Source organism: Convolutriloba macropyga, chromosome 1 (genome assembly GCF_964194025.1).
Source record: "Convolutriloba macropyga chromosome 1, txConMacr16.3, whole genome shotgun sequence".
Classification (NCBI taxonomy): Eukaryota; Metazoa; Xenacoelomorpha; order Acoela; family Convolutidae; genus Convolutriloba; species Convolutriloba macropyga.
Window position 1 is genome coordinate 54,612,310 of NC_134468.1, and position 13,054 is coordinate 54,625,363.

Below are 13,054 nucleotides of genomic sequence, written 5' to 3' on the forward strand. Positions count from 1 at the left end.
TAATAGTCCTTTTGTCTTTTTTATACGATTTTCACTTGACCAATTTTTCGTCTGACTCTTTTAACTTTCCGTCCTCAAAAACGGGACAAACAGGTAACGCCAGGAGTCAATTCAATGGTGTGAAGTGCGTTTCTCAATCTTTTGCGACCCCACTCATTCATCCTTATCACACTCATCCCTCATACTCCCTTTCCACCCTCTTCCCTCTGAAGATTTTGACTCAGTAGGAAGAGGGTTTCCTAAAAGAGGGAAGATGGAACCTAGACACTTTCGTTTCAATGAAGTGCAAATATCTCTTTCAGTTCGCGAAAATTTTTGGGGAGCTTCAATAACGGCTCTATAGGGCTGGGGGGGGGGGGACGCTAGCAGATAAGATCCAAAAATATCCCGTAGGTTTTGTGTCGCTAATGAACTTCTGAAAAGGTCCTTTGGGATTACTCTAAAAAGTATCAAGGTCTGCGAAAGATGCCATAACTGTGTTATTGCTTAATAGTATCTAGCGTACAAAATTTCAAAATAATTTTAAAGGAAGCTGACTTTGTAGCAGTAGTAGTAGTATTAGGAGTGAAAGACTTCAATTACCCCCAACATGATATTACACACATTATAAATTTAATAAACATTTCATATCAAAAGAATTGAAGGCTAACAAACAACAAAAATTACATGCAACAATAAATATAAATATTTGTGAACTTGTGAAAAAATTTACTTTTTTAAATGATCCATTTCTGTATCAGCTACTCGTAATATCAGATCTCTATCTCTTGGCGTCTAAATTTTAAGGCGCGCGAATCAATTTAACAGCTGTTTTGATGATTTGCCTGCAATGACTGTATGACGATAAGAAATGAAAAGTATAGTAGATGTCGAAAGGGAACTGCCAATCGAGTGGTGTTGTATGTGCTGAATTTCAAGGCGTTGTTCTAATTTTTAAGTCGACTCACAGCAGTTCAATTAGATCACAGTATCAACTCCTCTAATTGGCGTATTATTATCATCATCATACATAGCTGGCGATTTCTGGTAATTTATTGCTTTTAATTGTTTGGTGATTTTGGCGTTTTAATCTGTTTTTGGCACAGCATTTAAATTTTTTTGCTTGTTTGTGCTTTATACTTTCCATGTGCCGTCGTGCTTTCTACCATCCGCTTGGTTTAACAAAAAGTTAATGGATGAAATTTCTAGATCCGTGTAGTTATTATTTGTGATTCAGAATGAGTAGTTCCTGTACCTCAGATACCAAACAAACTTTTTTGTTTGAAATGTCAAGATATTTGAATGCTAAAACATTTTTTTTCCGGAAGGGAGCTTGTCGCTTCTACGTCTCCCTTTTTAAAGAAAGTATTTTGTCGTAGATAATTTCAAATATTATTTGAATGTAAGAAACGGAAGCATCCGACTAATATTTTAGACATGTCCGGTGAAGGAGCGGGTGGCCATTCATTCTATTTTCAAAGACGTAACAGTGCTCCATGTGATACATATGCGAGTGAGAGTCCCTTTGGAGGTGTGCAAGGAGGCGTGCCTGTTGATGAAGAAATATTGTACGAGGTCCGCCGATACATTGACAAACAGCTGGACCGTGTGATCCACGAAACGTTGCATAGTAAACTAAACGAACCACCAGAAAATTTACCATCTAGCCAGTCTAAGACCAGAAAAGGGACTCCAAGTTCAAACAAAACTCGGCGAAGTGTAAATAGTGGTCGGAGTGTTGGAACTCGGGAACGAGAGCGAACAAATGACGTAGTTGAAGACCTTTCTCTCTTCTCAGTGGACAACGTACAGACCAATCAACCCCTAGTTGAAGTGCCAGTTCTGCAGTTGCGCAATACTTCCAGCGAAGACTCAGAAGAGAACTGGAGAACGCGGAACTCATTGACCTCTCAGTGGAATACCAGGTCGTCAGCAGTGAACTCAGTATCAATGAGCAACAGCCATAATGATCGCTCAGATGCCACTAGCCACATTTTACATCACAAGTCGAACCCGACTTTATTTTCACCCATTTATGAGTCAATTTCAGTTGAGACTCAAGACGAGCAGTCCGCCTTAAGTTCTCCAAAATTAGCATTTTTGACGGCACAGAAAGTGTACTACGATCCACAATCTCCTCCTACAGCTGATAAACTAAAACTTCTGAAAGTCAAAGGCGAAAATCAACAAACATCAGCAACTGCTGAGATTTTTAAGCGGAAAAGTAGACTTTGCAGAACCATTTACAAAGTAGTTTCGAGGTCAAAAAGCGTCACACGTTTGAAAAGGCATGAGATTACTGCTAACACGCCGCCTGATGAACCATTGAAAATTAAATCAGTCAAAAAAAGGAAGTCAAGGTCAAGTAGTTCAGACGAAGAATTGATAAGAGGTGCCACAAGAATGTCTGGCGATAGGATGAGGGTGGGCGAGAATACGTCTTCGAATGGTCATGAGGCCTCATCAAATAGTGGAGATACTCGTAAAGGTCGCCAAACTTCAGGAGATGGAAAAGGACAAACAAAATTGGCGAACAATTTGGGCAATGCTCGTAGCACCCAACAAGTTACCATGAGCATATATGTTCTTCAAATCTGAATGTTCTTCAAATAGAAAGTATTTTTGCTATGGTAGCCAAGAGTGGTGGTTAATTGCTCTCAAACCAAGTCTATGCCAATTATATTAGTACTCTTGTTTTTTGTTTGACCGATTTTTTCGTCTGACCCTTTTCGTCATCCCTTTCGTGCTCAAAAACGGGATAAACAGGTAAAACCCGGAGGGCTTCATCTTCTCTTGGAGCCTTTCGGCTTACTAAACCCTTCGTATGCGGTTTACCGAAACATTTTTGGAGACATAAATTTATTGTGCGAAGGCCATGTTCTTAGAGTTTGACCCCTCTTCACCCCACCCCTAATACCCACCACATGCACATCGTTCCAACCATAGTAATCCAACGCATTCGAAGCCAAGCATTTGCTCTAGCATTAGCTTTGCAACCTCATTATTTTCATTTCGTTGGTTCCCCCGAGGCCTGCTACTTTAATTTCGTCGGTGCGAAATTCTCATGACTTTTGTAGGGCCGTCTCATGCAGGGCCTATTTGTATTTCTAATTAGGTTCGGTCGCCGTCTGTCATGAACTCACAAAAGATATTTTAAGATGTCTTTCTCTTGTAAATGTCTAAAATGTGCTCCCATTATATCACCTACCAGCTGGAAAAAAAATTGGTACAAAGTTTATATTCTGTAAGAATGTATGCTCAAGAAAGCTGGACAAGAAGGAGAAGAGGAACCGGATGAAGATTTATCGACCTTCACTGTATCTCAGTTAACAAAAGTTGAAACAGAAACCAAGGCTACTGAGCCATTCTACGCTTCTCCTGTTAAAACGGAACCATCCGAAGAAATTGATCTATCAAGGACGCCTGTGTTCGAACCAGAAATTGTCCCAGAGATTGCTAAATCGAAACTTCTTGAGCCACACTCAGCACAAAACCCGGAAACACCTTCCTTCATCTATAATATGTCAACTACTTCATCTTTTTCTGAGACATCTGCGGACAATAACACTTCAAACATGACTTTCGAATCCGCGAAGAACTATCATTCCAGTCCGATTATTTCAATTGATAAAGGCGATTTGCTTGCACAGTTTGAAAGTCTCTACATTGGGAATATTTCTGAGAAAGTGGCTAGCTTGAACAGCGGACTGGCCAGAAGAGTGGAGTCTAGGCACTCGGAGTTTGTCTCTGCCAATAATACAGGGAGTGTGCCTGACTTGAGCTACCCGATGGAACTGAAGAACCGATCAGGGATCTGTTTCTTTCTATCCTTTTTCATTCCTAATTCTGCATATTTAACTAAGATGGCACCAGCCGTAATTTTTGCAACAAATCCTTGTAAGGTTGCTTAAATTGTGACTTTAAATTGCTACCTTATTGTCACCCCGTATAGCACTTTTCAGTTGGATAATGATAGTGAAAAGTTAAATGCATAAGGACAGGTTATGATACTGTAAATATATTACTTTGCGCGCTATAGAACACAGTTACAGAATATCAGAATTATGAGTTAATCGGAAATACATTTTTCACAATCCTGGTTAACCGCTCTATGGGGAATCTTAGTTTTGGCAGTTTTTCTCTGGCCCCAACCCGATGGAATAAAAGTCAATTACTTGATATTATTTACGACATCAAAAGGCTAAAAGTTTCATCTGTTATATGGACAGTGTTAGATGCACTTACTAAATTATAACCGTCTTTGTACAGTTTTTCCGTCTTTGTACACGTATTATTATTAATAGCCGCGTCCTCAATTCCAGGCGGCTGTTATAGCGCTCCTAAGTTTTTACAATTCAAAGAATTTGAATTGTATTGGTGCGCTGTTTTTTTTTAAGATGTGTTCATACATTTTTCAATTACTTTGATCTTTCAGAACGGGATAAACAGGTAAAGCCCAGCAGGCAATAAGTTTCATTAGAGGCCCAATTTGGGTTTTAGTAGTCCTTCAAGTGCTTTTAGTGGTGCAGCTGCTGTGATGGCCTTGATTTAAGGTTAAAAGGTCATTTTTAGGAGTTTTTGGGCTCAAAATTGTGCAATTTTTCATGTTTGTGATTTTTTGTTTTGATTAGTCTTCGATTGAAGCTTTTAAAAGTTGATGAAGGTCTTTGCGAGACAAAATTCCTTGGTATGACCATTTTATGAGCTATTTGTTTTGGTACTGCAAACATAAACACGCAAAATGATATAATTTTTGCAATTTTTTTCAGGTTTTGTGAAAATTTTTGTCATTTTTTGAGGTTTTTTATTCCTAGGTGTCGAAAAACCTCCTCTTGAGTTTGATAAAGGGTCTGATGGTAGGTTACTGCATATTTTTTGGAAGTAATGGAATGGTTTTCAACTTTTTGCCATCATGAATTTTAGCAATTTTAGACAAAACTTGCAATTTTTTCATATTTTTTGACATTTTTGTCATTATTGAAGTTGCTTGAGTCCCAGGGGGCAGAAAACCTCATCAGGGGTTGGATAATAAGTTACTGAAAAATTTTGAGTTGCCATGGAATAGGTTTCAACTTTTGAATATCACAAATTTTGAAATTTTTTTTGACAAAATTCGCATTTTTTTAAGTTTTTGAAAATTTTCGTCATTTTTTCAGTTTTTCCATCTTCAGGGACAGGAAATCTCTTTTAAGGTTTGTTAATTTCTAGCAACAATGGAATGGTTTTTAACATTATAATGTCTCGAATTTTAGCTTTTTTTTGATAAAATCTGCAATTTTTCTAAGGCTTCCTAAAGTTTCGTCAGTTTTTGATATTCGTCCATTCTCAAGTGCGAAAACAATTTCCACGTTCTGATAAAAAGTTACTGCATGGTTTTTAGTTTCATTGGATTTCTTTTCAACAATTTAATCTTTCGACTTTTAAAAGTTTTTTGATTAAATTTGCAATTTTCACGTTTTTTCAAAACATTTGTTTTTTATTTATTTCTTGCCTCGGTACCCAGGTAACCTCATCCAGGGTTTGATAGTATGTTATTAATTAGTTGCTAGGGGGCAATTGAAGGGTGTTCGACTTTTTAATAGAACGAATTCTATTTTTGAAGTTTGAAATGTTTTCTGAAATTATTGCCTATCGATCTATGAGCCAATGAATTGTTTACAGCTTGGAATTGGGTTACTGGATAGACTCTAGAGACACAGAAATGATTCTGAAGATATTTATATCAGAATTTGTAGCAACATTTCTGTATAATTTGCAATTGATTTTCTAAATTTTGTTCACTTTCGAGTTAATCGATCTTCAAGGGCCAATGAATTTTTTTGCAGGTCTTGAAGATATAATACTGGACCAATTTCAGAAACGAAAATTGGTTTTGAACATTTTTTTGAAATAGGTTTTTTTAAGGGAAAAATATTGCCCTAGGTTTAAAAGCTTCAAGAGTTTTAGCAATGAGTATATTTTTATTTAGGTTTGATTGTTTTAGTTTCTCAAAATTTTTTGATGATTTTGTTTGTGTTCTGGCTGGCATTGTTCAATTTATCTGCTGGTCAGGTAGAGTACGTCTGAGTTTTTCATTCAATTCTTTGAATTGTATTTCAGGACTTGTCCTGCTATGTTTTTCTACTTCGTCTAACAGATTTTTGTTTCGTCTTACCCTGACTTCTTGGAATTGACTTTTTCAATGAGTTACCTCACTCAAAAAAATGACTTCTGAACTCACTTATGTAACTTGGAATTTTATGAACATTTACTTATTAAAGGTCAATAGTGTGCATCTAAGAATTGCGAAACATATATGCCGTAATTCTTGATTATTAGTCTTGAGTTTTTGATTTCGAATATTAATTTTGGGATCTTTTCCGTTGGTGCCCCCAGTACCTTATGCGCCCCCCAGTTACAGAGCACTTGACATTATATAGTAAGTCACTATGTAAAAAATATTGCACGTACATCTGGGGGGTGCAAATAATATGCGCCCACTAAGCTGAGGGGGCACAAACGGAAAAGATTGTAATTTAGGGCTTTCTCCTTATAGAGCATATGTGTCTCATAAAAATGACAGTCCGAAGCTAACCCAAAATGTGTAGTGGTCCATTGAAGGACTGGTGGTCGATTTGTCTGATTTATTTCTACAGTTGTTTCAATTCATGTAACGCCACAAGCGTCTATCGCGGCTATTTTCCGGCAATCTGCCGGCTATGTTTAAATTAATGCATTGCGATTTCTAATACCGCCCCTAATACCCACCACATGCACATCGTTCCAACCATAGTAATCCAACGCATTCGAAGCCAAGCATTTGCTCTAGCTTTAGCTTTGCAACCTCATTATTTTCATTTCGTTGGTTCCCCCGAGGCCTGCTACTTTAATTTCGTCGGTGCGAAATTCTCATGACTTTTGTAGGGCCGTCTCATGCAGGGCCTATTTGTATTTCTAATTAGGTTCGGTCGCCGTCTGTCATGAACTCACAAAAGATATTTTAAGATGTCTTTCTCTTGTAAATGTCTAAAATGTGCTCCCATTATATCACCTACCAGCTGGAAAAAAAATTGGTACAAAGTTTATATTCTGTAAGAATGTATGCTCAAGAAAGCTGGACAAGAAGGAGAAGAGGAACCGGATGAAGATTTATCGACCTTCACTGTATCTCAGTTAACAAAAGTTGAAACAGAAACCAAGGCTACTGAGCCATTCTACGCTTCTCCTGTTAAAACGGAACCATCCGAAGAAATTGATCTATCAAGGACGCCTGTGTTCGAACCAGAAATTGTCCCAGAGATTGCTAAATCGAAATTTCTTGAGCCACACTCAGCACAAAACCCGGAAACACCTTCCTTCATCTATAATATGTCAACTACTTCATCTTTTTTTGAGACATCTGCGGACAATAACACTTCAAACATGACTTTCGAATCCGCGAAGAACTATCATTCCAGTCCGATTATTTCAATTGATAAAGGCGATTTGCTTGCACAGTTTGAAAGTCTCTACATTGGGACTATTTCTGAGAAAGTGGCTAGCTTGAACAGCGGACTGGCCAGAAGAGTGGAGTCTAGGCACTCGGAGTTTGTCTCTGCCAATAATACAGGGAGTGTGCCTGACTTGAGCTACCCGATGGAACTGAAGAACCGATCAGGGATCTGTTTCTTTCTATCCTTTTTCATTCCTAATTCTGCATATTTAACTAAGATGGCACCAGCCGTAATTTTTGCAACAAATCCGTGTAAGGTTGCTTAAATTGTGACTTTAAATTGCTACTTTTTTGTCACGCCGTATAGCACTTTTCAGTTGGATAATGATAGTGAAAAGTTAAATGCATAAGGACTACTTTGCGCGCTATAGAACACAGTTACAGAATATCAGAATTATGAGTTAATCGGAAATACATTTTTCACAATCCTGGTTAACCGCTCTATGGGGAATCTTAGTTTTGGCAGTTTTTCTCTGGCCCCAACCCGATGGAATAAAAGTCAATTACTTGATATTATTTACGACATCAAAAGGCTAAAAGTTTCATCTGTTATATGGACAGTGTTAGATGCACTTACTAAATTATAACCGTCTTTGTACAGTTTTTCCGTCTTTGTACACGTATTATTATTAATAGCCGCGTCCTCAATTCCAGGCGGCTGTTATAGCGCTCCTAAGTTTTTACAATTCAAAGAATTTGAATTGTATTGGTGCGCTGTTTTTTTTTAAGATGTGTTCATACATTTTTCAATTACTTTGATCTTTCAGAACGGGATAAACAGGTAAAGCCCAGCAGGCAATAAGTTTCATTAGAGGCCCAATTTGGGTTTTAGTAGTCCTTCAAGTGCTTTTAGTGGTGCAGCTGCTGTGATGGCCTTGATTTAAGGTTAAAAGGTCATTTTTAGGAGTTTTTGGGCTCAAAATTGTGCAATTTTTCATGTTTGTGATTTTTTGTTTTGATTAGTCTTCGATTGAAGCTTTTAAAAGTTGATGAAGGCCTTTGCGAGACAAAATTCCTTGGTATGACCATTTTATGAGCTATTTGTTTTGGTACTGCAAACATAAACACGCAAAATGATATAATTTCTGCAATTTTTTTCAGGTTTTGTGAAAATTTTTGTCATTTTTGAGGTTTTTTATTCCTAGGTGTCGAAAAACCTCCTCTTGGGTTTGATAAAGGGTCTGATGGTAGGTTACTGCATATTTTTGGAAGTAATGGAATGGTTTTCAACTTTTTGCCATCATGAGTTTTAGCAATTTTAGACAAAACTTGCAATTTTTTCATATTTTTTGACATTTTTGTCATTATTGAAGTTGCTTGAGTCCCAGGGGGCAGAAAACCTCATCAGGGGTTGGATAATAAGTTACTGAAAAATTTTGAGTTGCCATGGAATAGGTTTCAACTTTTGAATATCACAAATTTTGAAATTTTTTTTGACAAAATTCGCATTTTTTTAAGTTTTTGAAAATTTTCGTCATTTTTTCAGTTTTTCCATCTTCAGGGACATGAAATCTCTTTTAAGGTTTGTTAATTTCTAGCAACAGTGGAATGGTTTTTAACATTATAATGTCTCGAATTTTAGCTTTTTTTTGATAAAATCTGCAATTTTTCTAAGGCTTCCTAAAGTTTCGTCAGTTTTTGATATTGGTCTATTCTCAAGTGCCAGAAAACAATTTCCACGTTCTGATGTAAATTTACTGCATGGTTTTTAGTTTCATTGGATTTGTTTTCAACAATTTAATCTTTCGACTTTTAAAAGTTTTTTGATTAAATTTGCAATTTTTTTCACGTTTTTTTCAAAACATTTGTTTTGTATTTATTTCTTGCCTCGGTAGCCAGGTAACCTCATCCAGGGTTTGATAACATGTTATTAATTAGTTGCTAGGGGGCAATTGAATGGCGTTCGACATTTTAATAGAACAAATTCTATTTTTGAAGTTTGAAATGTTTTCTGAAATTATTGCCTATCGATCTATGAGCCAATGAATTGTTTACAGCTTGGAATTGGGTTACTGGATAGACTCTAGAGACACAGAAATGATTCTGAAGATATTTATATCAGAATTTGTAGCAACATTTCTGTATAATTTGTAATTGATTTTCTAAATTTTTTGTTCATATCATATGTGATTTTTTGTTTTGATTAGTCTTCGATTGAAGCTTTTAAAAGTTGATGAAGGCCTTTGCGAGACAAAATTCCTTGGTATGACCATTTTATGAGCTATTTGTTTTGGTACTGCAAACATAAACACGCAAAATGATATAATTTTTGCAATTTTTTTCAGGTTTTGTGAAAATTTTTGTCATTTTTGAGGTTTTTTATTCCTAGGTGTCGAAAAACCTCCTCTTGGGTTTGATAAAGGGTCTGATGGTAGGTTACTGCATATTTTTTGGAAGTAATGGAATGGTTTTCAACTTTTTGCCATCATGAGTTTTAGCAATTTTAGACAAAACTTGCAATTTTTTCATATTTTTTGACATTTTTGTCATTATTGAAGTTGCTTGAGTCCCAGGGGGCAGAAAACCTCATCAGGGATTGGATAATAAGTTACTGAAAAATTTTGAGTTGCCATGGAATAGGTTTCAACTTTTGAATATCACAAATTTTGAAATTTTTTTTGACAAAATTCGCATTTTTTTAAGTTTTTGAAAATTTTCGTCATTTTTTCAGTTTTTCCATCTTCAGGGACATGAAATCTCTTTTAAGGTTTGTTAATTTCTAGCAACAGTGGAATGGTTTTTAACATTATAATGTCTCGAATTTTAGCTTTTTTTTGATAAAATCTGCAATTTTTCTAAGGCTTCCTAAAGTTTCGTCAGTTTTTGATATTGGTCTATTCTCAAGTGCCAGAAAACAATTTCCACGTTCTGATGTAAATTTACTGCATGGTTTTTAGTTTCATTGGATTTGTTTTCAACAATTTAATCTTTCGACTTTTAAAAGTTTTTTGATTAAATTTGCAATTTTTTTCACGTTTTTTTCAAAACATTTGTTTTGTATTTATTTCTTGCCTCGGTAGCCAGGTAACCTCATCCAGGGTTTGATAACATGTTATTAATTAGTTGCTAGTGGGCAATTGAATGGCGTTCGACATTTTAATAGAACTAATTCTATTTTTGAAGTTTGAAATGTTTTCTGAAATTATTGCCTATCGATCTATGAGCCAATGAATTGTTTACAGCTTGGAATTGGGTTACTGGATAGACTCTAGAGACACAGAAATGATTCTGAAGATATTTATATCAGAATTTGTAGCAACATTTCTGTATAATTTGTAATTGATTTTCTAAATTTTTTGTTCACTTTCGAGTTAATCGATCTTCAAGGGCCAATGAATTTTTTTGCAGGTCTTGAAGATATAATACTGGACCAATTTCAGAATTGAAAATTGGTTTTGAACATTTTTTTGAAATAGGTTTTTTAAGGGAAAAATATTGCCCTAGGTTTAAAAGCTTCAAGAATTTTAGCAATGTGTATATTTTTATTTAGGTTTGATTCTTTTAGTTTCTCAATTTTTTGAGATGATTTTGTTTGTGTTCTGGCTGGCATTGTTCAATTTATCTGCTGGTCAGGTAGAGTACGTCTGAGTTTTTCATTCAATTCTTTGAATTGTATTTCAGGACTTGTCCTGCTATGTTTTTTCTACTTCGTCTAACAGATTTTTGTTTCGTCTTACCTTGACTTCTTGGAATTGACTTTTTCAATGACTTACCTCACTCAAAAAAATGACTTCTGAACTCACTTATGTAACTTTGAGTTTTATGAACATTTACTTATTAAAGGTCAATAGTGTGCATCTAAGAATTGCGAAACATATATGCCGTAATTCTTGATTATTAGTCTTGAGTTTTTGATTTCCAATATTAATTTTGGGATCTTTTGCGTTGGTGCCCCCAGTACCTTATGCGCCCCCAGTTACAGAGCACTTGACATTATATAGTAAGTCACTATGTAAAAAATATTGCACGTGCATCTGGGGGGTGCAAATAATATGCGCCCACTAAGCTGAGGGGGCACAAACGGAAAAGATTGTAATTTTGAAAAGCCCTATTAGGGCTTTCTCCTTATAGAGCATATGTGTCTCATAAAAATGACAGTCCGAAGCTAACCCAAAATGTGTAGTGGTCCATTGAAGGACTGGTGGTCGATTTGTCTGTTTTATTTCTACAGTTGTTTCAATTCATGTAACGCCACAAGCGTCTATCGCGGCTATTTTCCGGCAATCTGCCGGCTATGTTTAAATTAATGCATTGCGATTTCTTGCTTCAATTCGATCTCCACAATGACACAGATGGTTTTGACAGGTACTAATATTGAGGTTATGATAGGATAAGGAAAGAAACTTTTGCACATTTAGATTTCGATTCGTTTTTGAACGAAGCGAAAAAGTCAGAATCGTTGACCATCGAAATGACTCCGAGCACTGAGGGAGTTGAGCTGTTCATCCAATTTGGCGAAACTGTCACCTTTCATCATTTTGATTGGATAGTCTATGAAGAGTGCTGTTTGTATGAAAATGTCTCTCCGATGCCTCATCTGTGCGTATCTCATCAACCATCTATGTTGCTAACCAAGTTTTCATCCACATATATCACCAATTGTGACATTCTCGGAGACAGGGCGTCAGATCAAGGATTGGTTGAAGAGGGAGGCACAAATGGAGATCAAATTGAAGATCTGATTGAAGCTGTAACATCTACCAGTTTGAAGGATGCTTCAGGTCAGTTGTTTCTTACAACCTCTACCGAGAAAACTAATGAAGAGCGTCACACTACAGCAATCTCATTCGTACGATTATGCCCCCACAACATTTTCATCGGTGAAAGACGCAACTATCAATTTTTGAGGCATCAGAACTTTCCAATTTTTGCATATCTGTTAGTAGTAATATGGCAAGCTATCGATGTATACCAAAACTATCTTTTTTCAGCAAGTCACTTGTCTGCTGTGAAGCCAACGGTACCTCAATCAAAAATCCCAGAAGTGGACATAGACTTTGACAGTTTCTCCGAATCCAGCGGTGACTGTCAGAGGACGAAACAGAGCTTGCAGATACAAGCCATACAGAAGCTGCTTGATGAGTTGCCCCTGGACTGTAGTACTCCTAAGGGCAAACAGTCATTCATGAGAGAAGCGTTTGATTGCAAATCGGGCGATCAGTCGAGAGTAGTGGGACAGCAGCGGTCGCCTAAAGTAATCCAAGTGCAGAATGCAGTGTTTCAAGCTGAGAAGCTTGTGGAAAGTGGAGGTAGTGTCTGCTTGGACTATGATTCAAATTCTACTTCAGTATGCGCAGATGGAAACACCCAACCTAACATATCTAACAGGTAATGATGAAGACTCTGATTGTATCTAAGCTATGTAGAAGACGTTGTCTATGGCATAACAATGTCATATCTTTAAATTTGAATTAAAAATTTTTGTTAACCAGTGCGAATATAAAGTTTTCGAATTAGTATCCAATTCCGAAGAATGAATAATTCTCATGAAACTGGAAGCTTATAGTTCTATTGCCTCGACTGTAAATGAGAAATTGTAAGGTCTTTTAAAATAGTCACAGAGAGTGAGCCGGAGAGAGGCTTTAATGGAAAAGAGGTCTATAT

General features: G+C 36.4%; 1 protein-coding gene across 1 annotated transcript in view; it reads left to right on the forward strand.

The window, feature by feature from the left end:
* LOC142343344 (uncharacterized) overlaps positions 1–13,054 on the forward strand; it is a 51,971-nt gene that overhangs the window by 21,692 nt on the left and 17,225 nt on the right. The window contains exons 6-11 of the mRNA XM_075395170.1: positions 1,415–2,544; positions 3,243–3,881; positions 4,249–4,267; positions 7,055–7,613; positions 11,807–12,171; positions 12,382–12,778. Of these exons, the coding sequence (XP_075251285.1) occupies positions 1,415–2,544; positions 3,243–3,881; positions 4,249–4,267; positions 7,055–7,613; positions 11,807–12,171; positions 12,382–12,778 (3,109 nt within the window). The remainder of the gene's footprint in view (positions 1–1,414; positions 2,545–3,242; positions 3,882–4,248; positions 4,268–7,054; positions 7,614–11,806; positions 12,172–12,381; positions 12,779–13,054) is intronic.